Source organism: Cnephaeus nilssonii (genome assembly GCF_951640355.1).
Source record: "Cnephaeus nilssonii genome assembly, chromosome: 7".
Taxonomy (NCBI): domain Eukaryota; kingdom Metazoa; phylum Chordata; class Mammalia; order Chiroptera; family Vespertilionidae; genus Cnephaeus; species Cnephaeus nilssonii.
In genome coordinates this window covers 34,754,062-34,780,735 of record NC_137078.1, presented here as the reverse complement: position 1 = coordinate 34,780,735, position 26,674 = coordinate 34,754,062, and the positions used below count along the sequence as shown (strand labels likewise).

General features: G+C 42.4%; 1 protein-coding gene across 1 annotated transcript in view; it reads right to left on the bottom strand.

The window, feature by feature from the left end:
- The window catches only part of TGFBR3 (transforming growth factor beta receptor 3), a 197,647-nt gene that overhangs the window by 11,241 nt on the left and 159,732 nt on the right, over positions 1-26,674 (bottom strand). Inside the window, exons 8-15 of the mRNA XM_079777362.1 lie at positions 23,143-23,332; positions 21,052-21,377; positions 20,506-20,658; positions 17,967-18,107; positions 17,653-17,811; positions 13,320-13,619; positions 10,065-10,185; positions 1,047-1,088 (exon numbers count right to left, since the gene is read on the bottom strand). Of these exons, the coding sequence (XP_079633488.1) occupies positions 1,047-1,088; positions 10,065-10,185; positions 13,320-13,619; positions 17,653-17,811; positions 17,967-18,107; positions 20,506-20,658; positions 21,052-21,377; positions 23,143-23,332 (1,432 nt within the window). The remainder of the gene's footprint in view (positions 1-1,046; positions 1,089-10,064; positions 10,186-13,319; positions 13,620-17,652; positions 17,812-17,966; positions 18,108-20,505; positions 20,659-21,051; positions 21,378-23,142; positions 23,333-26,674) is intronic.

Here is a 26,674-nt window from a genome sequence, read left to right as displayed (position 1 = left end):
TAAGACGAACCTAGCCATCTACCTCATTTAATTTAATCTAGTTCACAGAACGGATGTTAAAAGATGACTTGCCTTTTTACGCCTACAGATCACAAAGTGGGGCAAGATTAAAGTTTTTAGTGAAAACATTCTAAAATTCTAGAGATGGAGATGCCATTTATGAAAATCTGACCAGGTAAGTATGAGAGCATGTGTCCATCTGTGTCTCCTTCTGGGTTAAGGATACTGTTCCATGATAGCATTAAGGTAATGCACTCATTTAACAGCATGGTTTATAACGTGCTCTGCATAAAGGAATTCTCCAGGCTGACTGTCATGTGTATGTGAGGGAGTCAGCCACGGAGACTATGACAGTTTTAAGGAAGGAAGCAACACCATCTAAAAGAGCTCTGGGTGCACAGCCAGGAAGCCCAGGTCCTAGCCCTCTAGGCTTTTATTACAACCTCAATGTTAATTACACCATGGTCGAGTTACTTAATTGTTTCTGGGTCAGAGTTTTCTTCCATATAAAGTGACGAAAATGGCCCAGATAATTTCCAACACATCGTTTTGTAGTAGTTGGTCTCTCTCTCTCTTTCTTTCCTTACAAGCCGTCTCCCCCAATGCCGTTTGGACTACAGATTGTCTTGAAGGTACAACTAGTTCCCTTAGCTTAACAAGTGAATGCTGTTGACAATGGTAAACGGTAAAGCAAACCACTGCCATAGCTATACACTAATGCTTTCAGTTCTCAACTGATGTAAGCATGCAGATAACAAACTTCTCTCTCTAAAGCTAAGAAAGTGACTACCTTTCCATTAAGGTCATATACACCAATGGGTCAGCAAGTTCACATTTAAAAGTGGTGAAGGTACAGAGGGAAAAAGAAAGGAGAATAAAGTAAGGACAGAGGGAGGGGGGGGGGAAGTATGAGAAAAAAGAGGGGAGCGAAAGTAAGAGCATAAGTCTCCTTATCAAAACTCAAAGTTTGGCATATGCTCCATAACCAACTCATTCTTATAAAAGCCCAGGAGGCTTTATTTCAAAATAGTTGCATAAAGACTTACGTGGAGAAATTGGATTTGGTTCCTTAATGTTTGGACTTGTTCCTGAAACAGAAACATAAATCACGATGCATCACCCAGAGAAATCAAGTTTTAGGCAAAAGGTCATCAAAATCTCCACAGTCTGACACTTTTCTATTTGTTAATATTTGTGAAAGTTCTGTTGACTGTCCTCTTAGATACCAGAATTATAACATGAATTACTCAGAAATTTTAAGTGGTAGACTCTAACCATTAATGGTACAGGCTCTCCGGTTTGAAAAAAACTTGAAGGCAAACACCTACATGTAAGGAATTTGAGTCTGACAATTTGTGTGTGTGTACACCTTTATAGTTATTTAGGAAAAGATTCAATACCTTTAAATACCATGTTTCTCCGATTTATTATAATATTATTCCTAATTTAATGTACACACATTCTAGAAGAGAATCTTTATTTTAAACCTTAATGCTATTGTAGTTGAGGTCCTCTTCATCACACATTTGCACTATTTTTAAAAAAATGTTCTTATTGACTTTTAGAGAGAAAGGAAGGGAGAGAGAGTGAGCGATAGAAACATCAATGATGAGAAAGAATCATCAATCGGCTGCCTCTGGCTCGCCCGTCACTGGGGATTGAGCCTGCAACTAGGCATGTGCCGTGACCAGGAATCAAACCAGTGACCTCTTGGTTCCCAGGTCGATACTCAACAACTGAGCCACACAGGCCGGGCTGCACTATTATAGAGCTTCCCTAACTGCTCTCCTTGTCTCCACCACTGCCTCACTCCAGATATTTCCTCCTCCACATGCAGCTCCCAGAATGAATTTTCCAGAGCCCAGAGGTGGTTATGCAATTGCCCTGCTTAAATGGCTCAATGACTCCCCTTCATTTATAGGGAAAATATTCAAACTCTTAGCGCAGCACACCAAGTTCTGCCTCCCTCCTCTTCCCACCTCTCTCCAGCCTCCTTTCCTAATGGGGTCCTTCACCTATGCTGGGCTCTTCATAGTTATGTAAGCCCCCCAAATTCTCCATGCTGTTCTATGCTATCACGCTTCGTAAGCCCTCCCTGAAACACCCTCCTTCCCCGACCTGTTTTGTTGGCGTTTTCAGTGGGAGGCCTCTCTGACTCTCCACTGCCCATGACCCCCTCCCCCCCGCCCCCCCCAGCAGGGCTGCTCTCTCCTGCCTCTGCTCATTCCATCCCTCCTCGGTTACACACATACCACTTCACATCGTAATTCTCTATTCCCACCCCCACCCCCACCCCCCGAGGGCAGAGTCTAGTTCAGTGATGGCGAACCTCTGACACGCGTGTCAGCACTAAATATTTAGTTTTTGGTTTATTAAATACAATTATATATAACAATGATACATTTATGTTATTTAAACTATAAATATCGCGAAATAATGTTTTTTCCTCAAAGTGACACACTACCCGAGTTATGCTCAGTTTTTTGGCGAAGTTTGACACACCAAGCTCAAAAGGTTGCCCATCACTGGTCTAGTTCTTACTCAGTCCGGCATAGAACAGGCCTGCAAGAAACTTTTGGTGATTAGAATGTTGATGTACTTTTTCAAAGTGGAGGCAATAGAGAAAACTTGAAATAATACTATTTGAAAATGTTTGTATGCCTCAACATTTCTACAATGCTTTCGTGTTTAGAAAGTGCTGCATAGCCATGATCTCATGTGGGGTTCACACCAGCCCTGTGAAGGAGGCAGGAAAAAAAATTATCACTATTTTACAAATGAGCAGCCTGAGACGCTGATATCATGTGACCAGCCCAAGGTCACAGCTAGAAAGCATCAGGGCAGGGTTGAACCAGAATTCCAGATTCTGCCTCACAGGCTAACTGGCTGGCGAGTGTTGCTCTGCCCTTAGCTGGGGAGGCAGTGATGGAGAAGCTAATAACGCACAGCTACGCACACTCCTCAGCAGTGAGCACAGCAGACCGGGGGTGGCATATTGTTTTTATATGTCCTGTAAGCTAAGAATACATTTTATATTTTTTTCATGGTTGAAAAAAAAATCAGAAGAATAATATTTCATGCCATGTAGAAATTATATAAAATTCAAATGTATTCCCTAAGTAAAGTTTTATTTGAACACAGCCATGCTCATTCGTGGACATCTGGTCTGTGGCTGCTTTCATGAGGCAACAGCAGCACTGAGGAGCTGAGGCAGGGACTGTAGGAGCCACGCACTGGGAAGATTCACTACCCAGTCCTTTTAGGAAAAGGGTACCGAGTCCTGGCACCGACTCTGCCGCTTCTCTTTAGAATTTCAAAGTGGTAAGTGTTGAGTGCCTCTCTGTTCATCTCTCTTTTCATTCAGTGAAGAAGGAATACACACTGTGTTGGGCTCCACGGTGAAGTGCAAAGAACTTGTGAAAAACTGACCAAAAACAAGCAACGTTTGAGCTGCTGTTTACAAAAAGAAAGAAGCTAGATAGGATTGTAAAATCTCAGGAACAGACACCTCAGCTGGGCTGACCACATCCTCCACATCCTCGCAGCACAGGGTAACGTGGTCCAGCCGAAGGGAAGGGATGCTACCAGAGGGGTCAGAGCCACTACCCCTGAACGGTGCCTCCTGGAGCTGTGCAATATGGTGGCACTGGAAAGGATTATACTTAAATAAAATTACTAAGAAAATTAAAATAATTGTGTGATTTTAAGAAAGTCTAATTCAGGATGCAGAACACCCACCAACAACATGCCCACAAGACACTCTTTCCTGGGAGTTGGGTTCTATCAGCCTCGTTGGCAGCAATAAAATAATGACGATGACACTTTATATTTGTACATCTCTACTGCGTGTTACAATTGACAAAAAGCTTTCACTTGTATTTTTTTCATTTTAAACTCCCCAGAACCCTATGAAATAGGGGTAGTTAACCACAACATTCTCCAACTTTCAAGAAGTAGTGGTTTGATTTGCTGAACTAAGTCCAAAGGCATTTAAAGGTCTCCACAGTGTGCATCATGTGAGAAATATACACACTTCTGGGAACAGTTCCATCTAATTAACTATCCATGGCTCAATTTTGTCACTTAGAATCCCCAAGAGGTTTTAAATAATGATTCTCCCCCAAGGAGACCTCCCATGTAAGAATTTAGCAAGGCCTGTGTGATGGATGGCATTGTTTTAAATTTCTTAATGGACTTCTGTTATGATCTAACCCTCTTCCCCCACCCCAAATGGGGCCTTCTCACAGAGCTAAGCAGAAAGAGTCGTTGCTTATATCCCGGGGGTAAAGCTCCTCCATGATTCCTGTGCATAAACAATAACAAGCACAAGCTGGAGCACTGAGGGTGGAGGAGTGTTACCCTCTAACTTCTTTGTTCCAAAATCCCTAATAAGTTCGGAGTAGAACTAAGAGAGTTTGATCTCTACGGAACCCTGCAATCGAGTTGGCATGCTGAAAGGAAAAGAGTGGCCACAACAATATTTACTTTTGGTTTAAGAGTCAGATTGTAAGAAAGGAATCCTAGCTATTACTGTAAAAAGAATTTTAACAATACAGATTTCTTTACAGAAAGAACAAACTATAATCAACATTCTGAATTGAATCTTTTCATATACTCTGAGCAAATTTTGGTCAACCTCTAGAACCAAAAGTTTCCTCCTCGGAGTGGCAGGCATGGTTTTCATAAACGGGACATTTCTGGGGTTATGCATGAGTAACTGACCACAGCTTTTCGGCCTCCAACTTTCATTCAGTTCTCCTCAACATGCTAGAACGAGGAGGCCCAAAGGAAAACAAGTTATCTAATTGGCACCTACATCTATTGGTATCTGGCAAAGAGGGAAGGATGGGGAGATGAAGAAGCTGGAGACTCAGGAGGCCTTTATGAAGTCACATTTAAGATTCAGTTTTTACTCACTTTACTTCACTATAAATGAACTCCTTTTCTGGGTTGTTTCAATATTTATGGCATTTGCTGCAATTGCCTAGTCGCTAATCTGTATCCTTCCACCAGGATCAATTCTTCTCACCTGAGCCTGATTTTTGCTTCCTGGCCTCCAGGGGACATTTGACTAAGTCTGGAGACCTCTTGGGTAGTCACAGCTGATTGTGGAGGAGTGTGCTATGAGCAACTAGCGGGTAGAGGCCAGGGATGCTGCTCAACACCCTCCATTGCACAGGACAGCTCCCCAAACAAATGCCATTTGGATGTTATCCAACCAAAACACCAAGAGTACTAAGGCTGTGAAACTGCACTACACCCTTAAGGCCTTAAGGACAGGGTAATCTATTTACTATGTGCCAAGCATATAGTAGGTATCCAACGGACATTTTTTTTTTGGGGGGGGAGGGAATAAGTAACCATAAGTATCATGTATATCTTATTATTGTGATCTTATCAGCTCTCTACTGGGATCTTTTGATGGGTCTTAACTTTTAGAGGTGCACACTGGAATATTTATGGATGAAATGAAATATCTGGGTTTCCTTCAAAACAATCCAGGGACAGGAAGTGATAAAACAAGATTGGCCACGAATTGGTAATTGTTGAAACCAGATGGAGGAGGGTTCATGGGAGTTCATTCTATTTTTGTATATATTTGAAATTTTCCAGATTAAAAAAAATTTAAATGTGAAGCACATTGAATTAAAAAAAAAAAAAAGCCTAAGATACCTCTTCTCCCTTATGAGATAGAAACTAAATGTCTTGGTGTGTCAATGAAGTATTTCTTTATTTCTTTCTTCTCACCTTCCCCTCATTTCTACCTCAGTCTGAGGACAAAACCTGGCTGGTGCTTTAGAGTATTTTTGTTCTGGAAAAATCAAATGTGTTCCAAAAAGTAACGCCTCTCTTGGATTAACTTCCAACTGACGTTCACAACTTTCCCTTCCATCCCCTTCACCTCCTTCCAAAAACTCAGTTTGGCTGAGAGGTTACGGGGAAGGAAAGGAAATTAACATTTACTGTGTGCCCATGATATGCTGGGTGCTGTCCTGAGCACACTTTTGTTGTCTAAAAGTTGTGTGGTAGAAATACGGGGAAAATTCAGTATTTTCAACATTTAATTTGTTCCTTTTAACTCACTGAGAATTACATATTATATGTAAATCATGGCAAATTTGGTATGACATTCATTGTGGGTTTTTTTGTGCCCATTTTTCATGTGTATGTCCAAAATTTTAGGGCCCCAAATTTCAGAGAAATTACTCTTCCCTTTCACAGTTAAAAAAGAAATAAAACACACATCACTGACGTGGTAAAACCAATTTTACTGTGGAAATGCTATAAAAAAGTGGTCACAGCATCCAAAGCAAATAGCACGCACATGCCTATACTTCAAAATATGTCAGAAAATATGGCAGGATGGCATCACCTCAACTATTTTAATTGTTTTGCCATAAACCATAATATGCATAAACTATTCATGTTTTCTGAGCATTTTTGTGAGTTATAATTCAAAGTCACAGAATGTCTCCTAAACTCTAATACTCTCTTAAATAGTTTACATGTTTCCCAATATCTTAACCCTCTGGGGCAGGCGTCCTCAAACTACGGCCCGCGGGCCACATGCGGGTGTTTTTGCCGTTTTGTTTTTTTACTTCAAAATAAGATATGTGCAGTGTGCATAGGAATTTGTTCATAGTTTTTTTTTTTAAAACTATAGTCCGGCCCTCCAACGGTCTGAGGGACAGTGAACTGGCCCCCTGTTTAAAAAGTTTGAGGACCCCTGCTCTGGGGGAACAGATTTTTTCCCCCTAAAAATCTTCATCTTCTTTTCAGTTCATAGAGTGTTAACTATTTACTTGTAGTTTTTATTAAAAACTGAAATCAACTTCCACCTAGGATAAGGCATAGGGTTTAAGACACAGGCTCTGGAATCAAAGTGCCTGGAGTCAAATCCCAGATCCACCATTTATATGTGGTGTGATCCTGACCAAGTTACTGAGCCTCCCTCTATACCTGCCTCACAAAGGGGCTAAGGGGATTAAATATAACCCCTATGAAGCACAGAACTTTGTATTAAGTAAATGCTCAACAAATGTTAGACAATCATTATCTCCATCACCATCATCTATTGCTGAAAATATAAACAGCAAAAGAAGGTTCACCCAACACTGGTTCCCAAGCAACTGAGGAATAAAAACTGGCAAAGATGTGCTGCAGGAGCTCGGGAAGTTTCCACTAAAAACAGTGGCCCAGAGGAGGGACCCAGAATTATTTATTTAGTCTTGATGGCCTGTTCTCCCTGCCCACAGAAGGAAGAAACCGTGCTGGAAATGTGTCCATGCTATTGGCAGGAGCCCCTGAGAAGACCTCTGCCTGGCTGTGAAATTGGCAATGAGAGCCTTTATCAGCTGCCCCAGACAACTCAAGGATTGAGACATACAACAGACCCAATGGCCAGGAGGGCCAGAGCGCGCATGGCCTTGAGCACCTTTGTCAGTAAAAGGTCCATTGGTTGGAAAATGTTTATCCCAAATGTCAATCCCAATAGGAGCCCTGCCCACTTCCAGAGGGAATATAGGATCTGTGTCTTACTATAGTAACACACAAAGCTGTCTGGAAGGAAGAGGGAATTCATGATTCTATTATTCAAAGAAGCAAATGCTATTAGGCAAATGTCACATTCCCTTTTCAACCAACTGTTTCAATGCACTGAGAGGCAGGGGAAAAGCACAGACTCAAATGCCTGCATTGCGGAGAAATCATTTAGAGTCAAAGGAAAAGAAACACAAAAGGTAAGAGGAGTCACTCATACAGCAGAAAACTGTCAGAAAACCTACCCCATTCAGTGCAAAGTTAGAAAGCGTCTATGCGTACAGCCCCTGGGAAGTGGCCTACAGTCTAACCTCCTCACTTTGTTTAACAAATCTAAGCAGTGAACTTTCCTCACTACACACTTCTCCACCAAAATCTAGTCTCAATTAGCAAATCTCCTGGAAGTGCTTTGATGTTTGGTAAAACTTTCCCCTTGAACTTCATGTAAAGAAAACAATGACCCTTCAGAATAATTACACTAAGTTTAAATAAAAGCAACTGCCTAATTTACAAGAGGAATTACTTAGAAAAATACTACCAGACTTAAAAGAAGAATGAATGAATTACTGGAAGTTATACTGCTGCAATATTAATGCCTAATTATTGTCTGGCCTAGGAAAAAGCAAGCTGCTGCCTTCAATTACCAGCGGAATTACCGCTCTCAAAGTAGGTAAGAGTAACAGAGGGGGTACGAGGTGGCTGCTGCTATTGTTAAACCACTTGCACAGTACAAAACAGAGCCAGCTGCTGCCCAATTGTGAAACACTTTACAACACAATTAATTTCTTTTTCCCTGGGCCCAATAAACAAGAAACTAATTGGGCAATCCATTTATTGAAAGACTACGGCTGCTGTAACTGTTTCAAATGGTTAAAAACCAACTTTAAAAAAAAAAGCAAAACAAACAATATCTACAATGAAAACACTGCTGAGGAACCACTAAGCAGCTATATTTCACACCAACTTTTGGATGGGCGGGAAATGAAGAAAAGATGGTTTTGCTTCTTCAAACAGTATAGCTGAGGGTTACAGCTAACACTCTGAAAGGCCTCTGGGAGTCATCTGGTCCAAACCCCTCCTTTTCCAGATCAAGAAAATGAAATCCAAGGCCATGAGGGGAGCTCTCCAAAGTCCCACAGCCAGTTATCGGAGAAAGCTAAGAGCTACCCCGCAGGCTCCTGGCTCTACACCAGTGCCCTCCCCGCCACCCTCTCCTGCCTTTCTGAATGGAGCATGTTCCTGGGAAGGGGGCAGATGTCATCACCAGATACGACAATAGGGACGGCACTGCTACTTTCACAGAGGTCACTCAACTGGACGGCATCCACATGCCTCTGCTCTGTTAGGTCCTGTTGGCTCCAGGGCCGCCCCTGCTGCCTACTCTTGCCAAATCCAACAATGCTCGGATCAGAAATGCCATCCCAGAGCGGCGCAAGCCCAGATCTGGTGTCAACACCTTGCAGCAGGTCTCCCAGCTGATGCCCAGCAACTGGAGTCAGGCTGCTCACTGGCTTTTGTCAAGGCCCTGGGTGCCGGGGACAGGCTCTCTCTGCCCCTCGGGTGGTGAAGGCAGCCTGGGGCGCTAGCTCTGAAATATTTACCCCGGAGGCTTGAAATCCACTTTCACTCTCCCCACCTTCTCCTAGCTTGGCACCTTTAGACAATGTTTCTTTGATAACTGTAACGGCCCAGGCCCACTGACATTTGGTCGTTGACAGCTGCCTGGTGGGTTCTTGCTTTTTCATGCCCTTGGCTGGAGCGATGCTGCTCTCTGTCAGATCAGTCCACAGGGCCTCGCAGCCACTCTAATAGCCCTCAGAGCCCAACTCTGCTCCTCTGCTGGCTTGGCTGGCCTGGCCTAGGCCAGATCTGCTTTGCCCCGCCGTCCTCCCGGATACTGGTACCACCCCTCTTAGAGCGCATCCTTCCTTTTCTCCTAGAAGATGCATCTTGCTGACCGTTCCTGCATGTGCAGAAAGAGCCATCCTTGGCTTCCAGCAACAGATGTGACTGCATAAAATTCTGAAAACTAAATTATTAAAAACCCATTTGAATACTAGTTCTCAACCTTCCTTCTGCTGAGATGGATGGTATTCACACACATAACATCCTCCCCAAAAGGCATCTGCGATCTTGACAAAACACCACAATAGCTTGTAGCCAGCACAACCATTCCTAGGAGATCATGGAAAGGCCATCTCTCCATGCCAGGAGGAACTCTAACCCTACACAGTTGAGGAAGCATATTTGAATGCTAGAGAGAGAGTGACATTGTGACTGGCACAACCTTGACTCTGATCTAATAATAAAGAGGAAAATATTTGCAAATGTATCCCTGACCACTGAGCCACATGTCAGTAGGACAAAGAACTAAATAAAAAAACTCCTCAAGCAAAGAATCCTTTTCTAAAATTACTAGTTGGCCATTAATATATCTTTTTAATGAACCTGGACTTACAGTACTGGAACCTCCTAACGAGCAGCCCTGAGGCACCCACCCTCTGACTGAGCCTCCCAAAACACACCTTTAGATTCCACTTCGTGATGGATCACAGCGAGAGGCTTGGTGAACGTCTTCTTATTCTGCATCATGGCCCAGATCATTGAGGCATCCAGCGAGGTGCAGGCTTCATCGGGAGGCACGCACTGCAGAGAGGCAGAGCAAAGAGAGTCAGGGGTCACTCTGTAGGCTTCACCAGCGCAGCCTGCACAGCTGTCCTGTGCCCCTTCTCAGACAGCTAACAGCTGGTTACCACAGGAAAACAAGAGATCTGGGTGTTTTCCAAAGAACTACAAATAATCTGGGAGATACAGTGGTGGGCCCCATGTATTCTCAGCTGCACTTAAAGATGCAAATATTACTGAACAGCTTATAAATATTGTCATTCTTCCCCCCGCACCCCCCGGCCCCAATCTTCCCACAAAACAACTGGAGGTTTTAGCATTATTTAGTGTGAAAAATAAACTATCCAACAAATGTTGGCCCTAGACCAAGCCGGCTTCACATAAATGGTTCATGTTTACGATCTGTGATTGTGGGAAACTTCATGTATTGCATTATGAAGGTGACAGATTTTACATCTGTTGTCCAAGAAGATAATCATGTTGTCGAGTTTGTTTGATTTTTTAAAATCCTGGTAAAGGCTTGTGCAAAATGAAGCTTTCCAGTTATCTGTTTTTATTGTTCCCGAACAGAGTTCAGGGGAGCTGTGCCCAGGTGTGGATGCCAGGAGATCAGCTGCTTCTAGCTATTTTAAGGCCCCAAACTTAGAACTAGCGTGCCCAAGCCCAATGGACCTGTTTTTAAAGCGTTTGACCACATTCCATTACTTTTTCTTTAAAATAACTTTGGTTCCTTGTCTATGCTCATGAATAAGTGAAACTCTAATGTAAATCGACATCTATTTGCTTTTGCTGTAAGAAGAAATATATCAACCATTTAAAAAGTCTATAGCAAGGCACCCCTGAAGGTGAATTAACTCCACGCTCTTCCCATCACAAAAGAACAAAGACTTTTGGCTTTACCGTCATTGCTGCTTTGAGAAACATGCAAGTCAGACACATAGTATAAGCAGACCTCCATCCCAAAACAGAGAAAAGCCTTTACAATAGCCCTCTTGTCAAGGGAAACAGTGGATTTTCTGTGAAGGGGCATCATCGTTGAAAAGATTTGCATTTTAGGAAAAACTTTCCTACTTCCCTACCAGTTCTTCAGTCACGTAAGAGCCTAAGATTCTACGACTAACTCACTGCATGACTCTGGGCAGGACACTGTCCTCTCTGGCCTCAGCAAAGGGCAGGGGTAGGGGGGGACTCAACAATCTTTGAGACTGCCTCCTGGAAGATTCTTTGGCTCTGTCTATCGTCACAGAAAACACTCAATAGTCACTAGAAATCTAATATTAACTATAAGCAGTAAACAGGGAGACAGTGGTAACAGTCATCCTAAGCCACTGCTCTATAAATGGGGAACTATCTCATTTGCTCCTCTACCCGAGGGAAGCGAGGTACTATTATTTCTATTGTATAGATGAGGAAAGGCTGGTTCTGAGAATTCATGGGATTTGCTTAAAGTCCTGTTAATAAATAGCAGGTCTTATTTGTCAGTCCCCCTGCTCTTTCCACTGTATCTTACCTCAGGTATAAATAGCGACTTTAGGTTTAGGGTAACATCCCATGTCATCCACTGGGACATACGGCTCTCCTTAGGATGTTGGGAAGGAAATTTTGGGACTAATTTTCACAGATGAACACACTATGAAGCTGGGCTTCTACAGGCCAGGCTCAGTGCAAGGTAACTTGCTCAGTGCCAAAGCCATCAATAAACACCCAGTAACTGCCAGGCCTCCCCTGCTAGATGCCTTACTCCTAAAAGTCATCCACTGCCTGCAGGAAACAGTGGGGTCTCACAGCCAAGCGTTCAGTTCCCCATGGCTCTCTACCACTGCCCACCACTTCCCAACCTTGATGGCCATTGGAAGGTGAATGCTATAAGGCTAAGGCAGTGATGGCGAAGCTATGACACGCGTGTCAGCACTGACACACGTAGCCATTTCTGATGACACGCGGCCGCATGCCGAGGATGAAACATTTGCTGCTCCTGAGGATGAAACATTTGCGACTAGAGTCTTGGAGTTAGTTTTTTCCTCAAAGTGACACACTACCCAAGTTATGCTCAGTTTTTTGGCGAAGTTTGACACACCTAGCTCAAAAGGTTGCCCATCACTGGGCTAAGGCATCAATGTTTCCCAAAGCAACCTAAAGAACACAGTCTAAATCACCGAATAAGTAGGAACTCCCTAATGATTATGATCAGATTGGCTGTATTTTCATATGCACTACAAAATATTATTTGATATTAAATGGATGCCCCAGGGAATATAATAGTGCAAAGGATTCAAATCAATGATAATCTATCTAATACTGATAATTTTTCCTCCTACCTCTACACCTATCTCTTACAACCTATGCAGTAAGTGAGAGAATTCCATACCTACAATACATTATTAATGACACAGCTCAACTATTAGACTTTTAGACGTGGGTTTATATGTGACTACAAAAGGATGAGAATTAAGCTTACACTGTGTAAAATATCCACAGAATAAATGCACACATAAAATTATCCATAATTACCGCAGATCACACCTTCCATGCACAAGGTCATGAGGTAATTAAGTTGCTGACCCTTACAGTAGCCATTCCAGCAAGCTCAAAGGGTTCTGATTTCTGTACAAAATGTACTGGTTCAATATGGGGAGTGGTACGAAGTAAACATGATGAACTGATATGGGACCAAGGAAAATTTAAGTATTTGTTAGTTTCCCTTAGAAGTCCTCCTGAGACAAGTCAACCTTATAATTCACACAGAGAAGGTCAAAAAACAATCGCACTACAAGTCTCAGTGGGACCTGGAAAAATTAATCCTCACACTGGACTTGTCCTTTCGGCTCTCGGCACTTCTGGCACCGCACGCGATCTGAATAGCAAAGATAAAGCCAGACCTCTCCCTCAATGGAAAACAGTCTTGATTTATCATCCGTAAGATACTATTACTTAACACGCATGGAAAAAAAAAAATCATATTGTCGGGATTTATTCTCTAAGACTCCAGAAAACTCGCAGTTCCCAGCTCACACGGGCTTTATTACTTCAATTGGGCAGTTCCCAAACGGAAAACCGCCACCTGTAATAACTTGTGGTTAAACGTCTCTGGTAAGTCACACTGCCTCACCTAAAAATGTCCAAGTAACAGTACACGTGGGCGAAGGCCCACTAACCTTGGGTAACTTCTGGGGGTCCTTTTCCTTCTTGGTACACAACGTGAGCTCACACTGCAGAAAGAGCAGTGAGGTGTTGAAGACGGGCTTGAAAACAAAGCTGAATCGCTTCTTATCTATCTCGGCGTGCGGGATGGGGAAGTGCACTCTCTTGGGATTGTAGAATTTCACAGAATCATCTTTGGGACAAATGTTTTCAATGATGGTGTAATCAGACATCCTATCAGGGTTCGAATTTGGAGAGATAAAGCACGTTTGGATGGCAAATCCCAGTTCCTGGTCAGCCTTAGTAACAGACACCTACGGAAAACAGCAAGATCAACACAGAGAAACAAGTTAGCATCTTATTTTCACTTTAGGCATAAGGGGAACATACCAACACCGTCCTTCTGATGAGAGACATTTCTTTATTCCCACAACATCCATCTATAGTCTTCTGTCTAACGATAAAAGTAACATATACACTCTTTGAAGAAAGAGATATTTTCTATTTAAACTTGATATGGATGGTGACAGTGAATTATTTAGTTCAAACGCCAGCCTGGAAGATTCCAGTACAAAATGACTAAGTCTCTTCAACCTCCCATAAGTCCCCTGGGAGATAAAAATAAAAGCAAAGTGGATTTTCCAAAATAAATAAAACACCAACAGGCAAAGCTCCTGATGTCATAGCAGTGCATTTGTAAGGCAAGCTCTTTTTTAAAAATTGCTCAAAAAATACAGAGGCAGAATCTATTTAACCTACGCAGGGAGTACTGGCTTCTAAACTGCACAAGTCAGAGTGGGCCTAAAACATGGCAGGTAAACTACCGATTCATTTAGAGTCCTGCTTCACTGGCACAGTAGAGCTGGCCCTGTGGCTGAATGCCAGCTACGGTGCAATCTGGTGGCGATCACGGGCCTGGCAAAGTGTCCCAGCCGCTCACAGGTCCAAACCAGGCCTTGCCAAGTACTCTCCCTTCACTCTTTAAGCCCAACGGTGTTTTAAGGGAAATCTAATCTGGAAACGTTTCCGACTCATTTACACTTCCCTCTTACAAAACATTCTATGGGCTAGGTCCAACCCTTGTTAAGGTTCTTTTCTTTAGAAACAGGAAGTAATGTTTGGCCCAGTGTAAACAGCATTCAAACCTCAACTATCCTGAACTCAGCTAAAAATCCCTGCACCAGACTGGATTCTCCATTTGGTGATACATGGATGGCCGTGCAAACTGCCTCTCCCCTCTACGCTTCATTCCTTGACTAAACTTAGGGTCAAAATAAACTTAAACACTTTAGAAATAAAGTTAGGCCTTAACCATAGGCCAATAGCTCCAGAACAGTTTCAAAAGGCATGGAGATGTAAACACACTTTCCATTCTGAGAAACCCAGGGGAAGTCCCTGACACTGAATGCGGCTCTCAGTCCACAGCGCTATTTTGCAAGATCCCTTCGTGGTTAACTACAAGACACTCAACAATGGGGGTGATTATGATTATGTCACTCTGTTGTGCCTTAAAGCTTAATCCCTCAGAACAATCTGATGAGATAAACATTTTCATCTCTACTTTATAAACGGAGGAAAAACTGAGCATATAGAATAGATGGCTTGTCAAGATCATATCTAGCAAATACTGGGTATAACCAAAGTTTAAGCCCAAATATTCTGATCACAAGTCCATTTTCTCTTTACTGTTTCACGGTAGCTACAGCGTCAATTCAACCAGGCCCAAGAAGTGGCCTTGGAAGAACACTTAGTAGGAAATATTTCTAGCAAGTGGTGTTTGATAGTCTGTAAACAGTCATGTTGTTATTTTTGCAATATTCCTGAAAAATATTTTATCTTGAAAAGATAGCAACTTACACAATACCCCATTTAAACTAAAAAGGTCTCCTTTAGCATGAACTCAGGACCCACAGTGCAAAACTGTGCGACAGAAGAAATGTAAATCTTTTCTCTCATCTCAAAGAAATATGAAATGGCAGAATGTCTAAGGTATCCCAAAAAGTCGTTTTGGAGGAAAAAGGTTATTAATAAGTCTTTTACTCTAAAATGGACTGGAAATGAGTACTGGAGGGCTGTGGGCTTTGGAGTGAAACAAATACCAGGAAATCATGTGCCCTGCTGCTCATGAACGTGCGCTCTGAGCCTCAGTTTCCTTCCCTACAGACTGAGGGGGACTACCTACTAGATCCGGTCATTGTGAGGATGAGTAAAATCAAAATGACATGCAAACAACACAGGTGCCAGCTACTCCATGAACACCAGCTATTATCAGTGGTATTACTCAATATTTATATTTGGGGGGTTATTTACAGTTTTTTAAATTCCCCAACACAAATGAACCAAAAGAAAAGTTGCCATTATGTGACCAAATATCACTCAAGATGACCAAAACCCCGATGGAAAAACTGATCATGTCTTGGATTAAAAGAAGGGACTATAATCTAGTGTAAATAGAGGATTCTGGGAGGGGATATGATAAGGATGGCCAGGAGAAAAAAACTTGGAAATAGTTCTTTAGGCAAGACAACAATTTAGGAAGTTTTATTTACTCTAAGAAAAAAAATTTTTATTTTCTTATTAGCAGTGAAATCCAAACTGGGACACAAATAATATACATAACTGCTACCCTGTTTAGCAAAATATTTACAGATCCTCTCTCATGTTTAGGTGGTCTAAAACAACTTTAAAATAAAATAGCTTATAATATTTTTCCCCCGCCCAAATTCTCCTCAATGTACTTGATATTTAAAATGGTAACAAAAAGATTTGGCTCATTTCTTTTTCATCACTTGACAATGTCTTTGACAGAATCTAATTGTAAAAAACATAGATGATATATGACAAGATATAATTGGGAAAATATGAATAAAAAAACAAACCCATATTTTAAGTAGGCCCACACTGGAGGGAAAGGGACAAAAACCAAAACACCCAGGGTTGGATACACGAGGAAGATTGGCTACAGATTAGCATCAAGCAGCTGAGCCATAAATTAGCAAAGCCAGGCACACATTTGGAAAACAAACTGCAGTTAAGCAGAGCCTCTAAAATCTATAGCACAACAGGGAGTCACGGACCAACTGCACACATGGACCGCGCAGCCAGGAAAGCAAGAAGAGAACAGCGATCTTGGATTAGAAGAGATCTATGATTAGGAACAGCATGTAGAAAACAGTATATTTTCCCCAGTGGAGAGAGAAGGTGTACCCAAAGAAAGAGAATACCTCTTCAAACAGGGAATTAAAAAAGAGAAGAGATCCAGGAAAATGTCTAGAGTCAGCAGGCTCCGTCCCAGAATCAGTACGAGAGTTATTTGTCTTTCTAAAATAGAAATTATGTGCACTGCAGTTACTGTAATATATAGAAGTATCCCATCTGACCGTTGAGCTTCTCACTCCCCCACCATGAAGTAGAGCACTGGCTTGCAGCTTAGCAGCAGAACTAGCTCATCAGAGGGTGACTCCTCTGTAAGACCAGCAGACATCCTAGGGCCATAAGGAAAGTTATCTTCTCTAGAATCCGATCTGAGAACCTGGATATTTGCACTGCTAATACGTTACATTTTCTCCCCTTTCAAATGGCACTTGAGAATACATGATAGTAGCATCCAGTGGATAACAGTGTGGGCTCTGGGGCGAGTCCTGACTCTAATAGGTACTACCTGTCTGACCTTAGGTAAGTTTTACCTCAATTTTCTCATCCACAAAATGGGGATATTAATAGTTCTGTCTCAGAGGACTGCTTTGAAGGATAGATTATTACAATATTTATAACTGAGTTTGGCACAAAATAAATCCGCGATAAATGTTAGCTGCTGTTATTTCTTTATTACTACCACTACCTAATATTTTTGTAGCCATTCCACAGACTTATGCTGTGCATGGTCATTACCACTGTATATATAAAATAGTTTTAGTACATGTATAGATACATTTAAACAATGATCTAGGGGGGAAAAGACCATTTTCAAGAGATACAGTAGCACACAGCGTTTCACTAACTTGTGTGCAGTTTAAAAGATAATATGTGAGGTGGTTTGAAACATTTCATGGTTAACTCTGTCACTGCAGCTACTGAGCTGCTGTTCCAAAAATGCTAAGCAAGAACAGGCTTTATTAGAATTCACACTGACGACGTTTTTAAAACCTCCATCTATAGAACACTCTCCATTTAGGATAATGTAGCAAGTCCTGAAATGTTCTGCTTTGGCCAGAAATCAAGCTGGAAGCATTTTCACCCAGAGCTGGCCGAGGGCTGCAAGGAAGAGCAGGGCGACGTAGCTCACACCCCAGGAGCTACTACAGCTGAGCACCAACCTGAAGGCCGAGGCTAATGCTGCAATCTCACCTCAACATAAATGTGTCCGTTCTCTGCCACCGAGAAGACGCCCTGGGAGGGCACCAGAAAGAGGTCCGTGTTGTACAGCTCCATGTTGAAGGTGATGTTTCTGTTGGGCGGGTCCTGGAAACTACTGGGATTCCCCACCTGCCGCAGGCTGCAGTTAAACTGGGGGGAAAACAAGACGGAGGAAAATCAGTCAAAAGAAGGATAAAGGCCCTGTAGCTTTATGAACTTTGGACTTTAACATCTAATTCCCCACCCCCCAAGAGTTCCTAAAGACAACATCTTCCACATACTACCTATTACAAACACACACATACCACCACAATTTCAGGTCGGCTGAAGGGGGAAGTGTCTCCCTCTTCCATATCTCCTTGAGGTCCATTATCACCAGACTCCAAATCTTCAAAACCATCTGGCCAACCACTACTACCCCCAGGGGATGGAACCTGTATCACAATCTAAAAGGCAAAGATAGCACAAAGAATGTCATTAAAAACACCAAATCACATACATTTGGTTTTCACGTGCATGCGTGAAAACCACACACATGCACACCTCCAAGTGTGCTTAGGATTTCTTCTTTAAAGAGATGAAAAATAAAGAGAAACCCAATTCATGTTCAAAATATGTATCTTCCTTTGTGAAAAAATACAAATAATTTCAAACAGTGAGAAAACACTAGACACTGAAATAGGGTTGAATGGGGTTATCAATAGGCCTGCCTGTCTAGTAGGGTAGGGGAGCTTCTCCTAGGAGGCTTCTCTTCATATTAAAAATTCTAAGAAATAGTAAGAGCTGGCTAACGCAGGGAGCTTTTGTTATTTGTATCAATCAGGTTTGTAAAAAGTTTGGTTTGAGTTAGAAGCAAATGGCTTAATGTTTACTACTGAGCCCTTCTCTTCTCATTTTTTCTCTTGTACTCCCCCCCCCGCCCCGCCCACTTTCTTCCTAATATATTTCTCTATGGTGTAGAGATGAACAAAAGAACATTATGTTTTATTCCATGGCACTGACTGAAATGATTATTCCTAGGTTAGCTATGGATAAGGTTAAAAAATTCACCTAAGGACCATGACTTCATAAATAATTTCTCTGCATATGTAGGACAGTCATGCTGTCCTTTTTGTTTTATTTATTTTTTGCTTTACATGCTTAGATTATGAATATGTTGCAAAACAAAAATATATAGTAAGTCTGACAACTACTACAATTATAATTGGAACAAATAGCTAAAATATTCACTGAAGGAAATGGATCAGGGAGAGAATGTAGGAAAACCACCTCTCTATTCTTTACCAGGTCCTCAAAAGAAAATACTGATGCAATTAAAGCAAGCACCTAGGATACTGCTTGCCCTAGTACCATCATCTCATCATCATAATCACCACCACACTAATTACATATAAGAATAAAGGGTTTTCACGGGCTCATGATACACCTTTCTCTTCCTAGGCAAATGACCCTTTTTAAAGTTTTTATTTAACAGACAGATTATCATAGCCTCTTATTGGTGTTAATTTAGACACAAGTTTTAAATTCCAAAATTAAGTACAGTTTATCAGTAATGTGACATTCATTATATCTGGAAAAAAATAGATAAATGCAACAAAAATTAGTGTTGGAATTGGCAGGAGGGTGTTCATCACAGAGGTCAAAGGTTCATAAATTATTCCAATAACAAAGGAAGATCAGCTGGGCTAGCCTGGCGATGAGGAAAGATGAGTGCACGAGAGGTCAGGAAGCCAGATTCAGTCCTGGCTCTGTTGTTAACTAGGTTCTCAAATCTAAGCAAGGCTCTTAACTCCCTGGAGTTCAATTTCCCACCTGTGAAATGAGGAAGTTGAATGATGTCATCTTAGGGTTCTGTCCAGCTCAAACATTCTAAGATTGTCTGAGGCATGATAAACTTGGGCTCACAAGGAGAGTCAGTGCCCACATGAGGCACAGTGACTGAAGTATCTGTTCTCCAGTCTATTCTCTACATGGGTCAAGCGTGTCTATCCATCAGCAGTGGAATGAAGGGGAATGAGCAGCCCTGCCCTCCCTGTCCCAGGCCAAAGCTGGAATAGGCACTAAGAACACACACACCATGTCAAAGCTGGACATAGGGATCTTGAGCCTTATTTTACCATCAAAAGTAAAGTTCTTTTGAGACGTCATATGTCAAAGTCTTTTAATATTTCCTGCAAGAATAGGTTTAATCTGAAAGGCTTTAGATGCACTGACGAGAGCGATTTCAGAAAGGCTTGCAACGGATTATCACTGGGGGATCTGGAAAACCTCCCTCCGGGAAACTTCAAAAATGGGAGATTGTCTTCCATCTAGGTCTTTCTTAGAAGTGGAGAGACTAAATAATAATTTCTTAGTAGCCCTTTCTGGATTTCTCTCTTTTGGCTCTTTTGTTCATGGGGGAGGGAGAACTCTGGGCAGGACTCAAATGAGACCAGAGAGGACGGGGTCTGGTTGGCTCAGTGTGCAGATGTGCTCACTCATAGCCCAAGGGCTTGGCTTTTATCCTAAGGACCAGGCCTCTGATCCTGCAGCTTAGCCAGAGAGACAGGTCATAATTACCTTGCCAGCGAACCCCTTTTCACCAGGACATGGAAGGGATGACCACAGATGCTCCAACCAAGAAAACAGGGCCTCCCAACTCCCACAGATTCACCAATAAGGCAAATGACACAAAAATGTCCAGCGTCGAAGTACATCTCATTCTGTTGAGAACTGACACTTGGCTTGGTTCTGGCCTGGGGTATATGCCCCTCCTCATTTTCACAGAAATGTTAAGACTAGTTTTACGGTAACACCCTGCAAGGCTCTGGCCCAGGGCCAGGCTTTGCTCTGGAGGACACTCACGGAGTTGAAGTAAACCACGCCATCCGGGGCGGACCGCCGGTGCCGAGTCCCGCAGCCATTCAGGGGAGACTCCAAAATGAAGTGGGTGCCATTCATCTTGGCCTTGCAGTTAGGATCCAACAGGGTGAGCTCCATCCCCGAGTAGCTGTTGGACTGAAACAACAACCACCAAAACATAAAGGGGGCCCCCAGGCAGCTCCGCAGCACACAGTTAAGGGTTTGCCTGGTCTTCCAAGTAAAGGTTGCTGGAGGCCTGCGTCCCCCGCCCCCTACCTACCGCCTCTCAAACAGGATGGTGTTTGTTGGCCTTGGAAACCCAATAGCAAAATATTGACACACAAGGATCTGGAACCCCCCTTGCTGAGAACAACAGTGACTGGGTGAGAATCGCAGCCGAGGGGAAGTGACCCCATCCAACTGAGAAAACAGTACGGAGCCTCTGGAGTCCCAAAATGCAATAGCTGGAGAGAAAGAACTAGCGTGTACTGGGGCGAGATGCGGCGGGGGAGTGGCCTTCTCTTCTCTCCTTTAAGGAACTGCACTGACCTGAAAAGAATCTTTTTCCACGGCCACGGTCATCTTTTCACTGTCACATTTGACTGACAGGGCAACATCCATGCTGCCCTGCACCTCCTCAGGCTCTCTGGGTCCGGGGAACAGCCGTAAGCCGGGGATGACAGGGTCCTTTGGCTGGGGGAGCCCATCTTCTCCCCCTTCCTTCTGGCCTTTCCTGGGGATGTCCAGGAAAGGAAAGGGGAAACCTCCGTTCCGGCCTCTCTCCCCCCGGGTGGGTGGGTTGTCCAGGCTTCCAGGGTCCAGCAGGATCCGTAACTCAGGAGGGATGGTGTGGACCTCCTCATCTCTCATCTCCTCTGGTGGTGACAGAAGACAGCACAACATCATCAGTGTTTGATGCCAGGGCACAACCATCATGAGAGGCAAGAACAGGAAGAATTAGCATGGAATGGGTGTGTGTAAAATTACACTCAGCAAATAATGAATGAGTAGTCCGGAAGCCTGAATTTTAGTCCTGGGGTTCTTTCTAAGTCACTAAGTGGCTTTGGGCCAGTGGCTTATTTCTCTGTGCCTCGGTTCCCCACGTTTTAAAATTAAGAGGTTTAATGATTAATGAGATCAAGTGGTTCTAAAATTGGTTGCACATTAAAACCACTTTGGAAATGTTAAAAAAAAAAAATCCCTTTGCCCAGGCTGCACCCAAGACCAATGAAAAATCAGACCCTCTGGGGTAGTACCTAACCAGTAATGTGTTTTAAAGCTCCCCACACGATTCCAATGTATAGCCAAGGTTGAGAGCCATGGGGTCAGACGATTTCTAAAGCCCCACAAGCTATAAAAATCTATGATTTGAATAAGTTATGTGGGACAATATTAGTCTATTCACATGCCATTGAAACACTTCCCTTGAGTCTAGAGATTGTTTAGAAGAGCTTCTCTAAAAGATTTTTTAGACTCCTTTTTGACTGCCAAATTCTAATAGGTATCTGGGCACCATGGCCTTTAGAACCTAGACCTAAAGAAGAAAATAAAAAGCTGTTTAGTTCAGTTTTGTTTTGCTGTTATTTTTTTCTAAAAAAGCGGCCTTGCTACTTATTCTTTCAAAGGGACGGACATATTCCCAATTGAATTGATTCTTAGTGTTTTTTCATGTTGTTGACAAAGAAAAAAAAACCTCTCCCCAGTATTCTCTGCAATCAAAGCCAATAGATATATGCTTGAGGTCAATCCACCTTAGTGGGAGTTGGAAGTGGAGATTATCAGGGACATTAACTCTCCTCTGATACTATCTTTTTGAAAAAGATAGCACAGCTGTATGGGTGCAAAATACGTCAGAGCTTTGGAGGGCTTTATAATTTTTACTTTGACAAAAACCTTCATAACAACCCTGTGAGGTAGGTCCTATTGTTCCCCTGTATTACTGAGGAGGAACAACCTGAGGCTTAGAAGTTAAGCAATTTCCCCCCTCAAACCGTGAATAAATGGCAGAGCTGGGACTTGAACCTGCACTCCTATCCTTCATTCTATTGGCACTGCACTCAGTACTTTGGGTGAGGAACAGGTCTGGGGGTCAGAAAACTTGGTATTTGAGTCCCTCTGGCTGTAAGGAAAACCTCAAGAACTTGTTAAGCATCTGCTTTCTGCTCCATCAATCTGGGGTGATAGATAGTTCCTGCATTCCCTCTGAGTGAGAATGAGAAAGCACACGTATGAGTCCTCATGACTATCTTCATGTAAGATACGGCCTGACCCAACATTTCTTCCCTGCAGTCTCAACCCCAATGCATCTCAGCTGCAAGTGACTATTCGGTGCCTCCGAGGGAGGAAGCCAGGCTAATGTATCCTTAATGTAATCACAGTGAAGGTGATCTACACAGCTAAGTTCTCCAACATGCAATCAACTCTATGCTACTAAAAAACAAATCTGCATTAAAGATACTTTCCTCAAAATAATCTACAATTCTACATAACTTTAATAAGCTTTATAGTAAAATGTATTCAAACAAATTATTAACACTTGCAATAGAAAAGCAGGACCATGTAAGCTGAAATGAGAGTTCCCCATTGGAAAGCTTCATTTGAGGGATATTTTTAATAGTTTTTTTAAAAAACCATACTTACCATTGTTTTCAAGCCGAAGATGAAATCTGTTAGCCACAGGAGCCACTGTGTATGATGTCAATGGACTGTAGCCATTGTCCAATGCCCACCTGACTAGATTCTCTTGGGTTGAAGGAATGTCGTCTCGTATTGATTTGGTCATTATCATGGATCTTTCACTCTCTTTCCCAAAGCCAATACTGTTAGGAGCCTGAAAATAGTAGCAAAATTTCACTTATGAGTCTCAACAGTGCTTTAGATAAGAATAATTAAATATCTAAAACAAATAGAGTCTATATTGTATATGAAGAAATTATCTATTCTTTTAATCCCTATTTTCCTTGGATTAAGAATAAGAACACTGATGTGAAAAAAATATATATGTATATATTTTTTTATCCTCACCAGAGGATATGTTTATTGATTTTGGAGAGATTGGAAGTGGGAGAGAGAGACAAACACTGATGTGAGAGAGAAACATGGATCAGTTGCCTAGCCCACATACTCTGATCCCTGCAACCTAGGTATGTGCCCTAACTAGGAATCAAACCTGCAATCCTTTTGGTGTACAAGACAATGCTCCAACTAATCAAGCCACCCAGCCAGGGCTGATGCAAAAATCTTTAACAACAGATTAAGAGAAATCTATTCATGCTGTTTGATCATAGCATTTGGGTTGCTTATGTTGATAAAAATAATCTAATGATAGCTAAGTAGCTACATACTAAGTATTTCTAGTATGTTACTGCAGCGTTAACGTTTAAACTATTAATACACACACTCCAAATATGTATGTATACCAAACTTTCCCTTATTTTTATTTAAAATTATGTGTAAAGTATACAGATGTGCATGTTATATTATAAAAAAAAAAGTCCGTTTTTACTTCCTGTGGCCTAGATTTAAATGAACGAAAGCATAACCTAGTTTCTTCAGTAGTAACTAGGAGACTATCTCATCTATGTAAACTATCACATTCATATGGTGAGACAACCAATGTTTATATTTCATTTACAATTTATGATCTATTTAGCAATCCCGTAATTGTATTCATCGGCCAATTCTATTAACTGAATAGGCTTAGATTATGTTCTAAATATGAGTTAATTTACGTTACCGTGCCTCTAAATCAATATTTTATCCAGCAAAACAAATCATTCTTAAAACTGGCTTTCATTTGGTAATCAGTTACAAAATTAAAACTGAGGGATAGAAATCTTTCTGAGAAAGGACCTAAAAGGACTCTGAGAAACCAGGACGTGTGAGGTAATTTTCCAACCACCTCTGACCCCTGCAGCAGTGATCCCGTCCGTGACGAAGGAGCTGACTGAGGACCCCAGCGGGAAGGCCCGCATCGTCAACAACTGCTCCTCAGGCTGGAAGCCCTGCCAGCCAGCAGATTACGGCATTTCCATGCTGCATAAAAATCACTTTAATTTCCATGCCCAATTCCTTTCTCCTGCATACATGCAGCATTTTCCCTAAATTCCCCATTTGTTTCCCCCTAACATGACTAAATGTTAATCCTTTCCCACTGCAAAACCATAGAAGATTCACAGGCTCTAAGTTCTCTCGGGCTCTTTGGTTGTGGGAGATAGGCTGAGGACACATTTTCGATTCAAAGGTTAAAGGAGCTCACCCAGTATGTGTTTTTATGACCCAAGGTGCTTATCTGAGAAAAAAAAACAAAACACACCTGCCACACTAGGCAGGCACAGTCATGCACAAAGGGATAGATAGATGGCTTCAACCATGTTCTGTGGCCATTTGCGAAAAAAAAACCACACACACCAAACTTCAGCTTCATAGGTTTGGACTATTCTAACTCTCATTCTGATTCAAAGAAAACTCCCTGAGGGAAGGAAGGGTTAAAAATAGAAAGAAAACTAAAACGCGGTAAAGAAGGATCCAATCTCTTCTTACAACGTTTTGTTCATTGAGTCAACAGCAGTTCCTTAAGCACAGCTTCTTCCCAGCCTTCAAAGCAGCGTGTGGTTTTGATTGGCTGGAGTTGCTTGGCCTCATCTGCCCTAGCCTTTCATGTTGTCGGACAGCTGAGAAAATACTGTATTTCCAGAATACTATCACCATAACTGCCACCTGTCCTTTCTGTACCCGTGTGGAGGGATTTGTTTACACCTTTCCACATGAAATCTGGGAGCTGTCAGTACAGCTCACATTGATTACGCCGTGGGATTTACAAGGCTACAAATCTATCTACACGTTTGTAAAGCCGCGAGGCGTGGAGTAATGGCAGGCAAGTTGGTTGCCAGCAATGAGTGAATTTCTCACCCTGTATTTCTGGGAGTCCCCAGGGGTTCCCAAGGCCTCAGTGTAGCTACTCCAATGGGAGTGTTCAATGGGGGGGGGGGGGGGTCTCCAAATGCCACTGCCATCTTTCCCACTCACATCTCCACGAAGGATGATGAGCTACTGAACTCTGAGCGCCTCCACCTCCTCCCTGGCCACCCAACACACGTTTGCATCAGAACTGTTGGTGTAGGGGAGGGGCCTGCGGGAAGGGCTGGGCAGACAGCGTGGTCCACATTCCCACTGGGATGAAGAAAATGTCTAAGCACAAACTGGCTATTGCCAACCTTAAAGTCCTAAGGCCATGAAATAGTACAACAATAAGTTTCTAACACGCTTCCTCCATCTATTCTTTTATGTTTTGGAGGTCCTTCCAAGATGTGATTATGCAAAGGAAAAGCTAGGGCGCGCACAGCCCGGAAGACACGCCTGGAATTCCCATTCTCGCCCACAGCACAACCTCTGCATCTCTCTGGACCATTGTGTCATTCGGAGGGTTCATTCTGCTCACACCCCACCCTTCACACATACACCTGCCATCCATGCTCTTCTTTAAATTACCCCATCAAGTTCCTTACGATCGTTTAGTAGACAATTTTCTTTGTTTTCACTTTAGAGAAGTTAATTGCTCCTATAGACAAACTTTCAAGGGTTGCTTACGGAAGAAAGATGAACTCCCTTTGTAAGGCACGGGCACTGTGCTAGGAGCTTTACCTAGGTTATCTTATTTCGTTGCCCTCTAAAATATAAGGAGGCAGGCATTGCTGTCTCTGCTGGAGAAGGGGAACCTGAGGCTCACAGAAGTTTAGAAGCACTAGCTGCGAACTCACCCTGTGCAGGCATGTGCCACGTATATTAGATAAAATACCCAGTGCCCACTTGGCAAATACTTGTTAAATGGATAAATTAACAAATGAACACACTCTGTTAAACCTCACAATTACTCTCAAGATGAGTACTATCATCGTAACCATTTCACAGCTAAGGAAACAGACTAGAGTTCAACTGGCTTACCCAGTCTCAACTGGGAGTAACAACAATTGGAGATGGGATTTGAATCCAGCCCTGTCTGGCAACAACGCCAGGACTCTTTCCACTCTACCATACTGTCTTTAAAGGACATACTACAAACAAGGTCACTATAAACCATGTTCCTCTTTCTAAACACAAATGTATGCCTTCTTATTAGTAGGTAACTTTCCCTCACAGCACAGTCAGAATTCACATCTGAGACAGGGAGTTA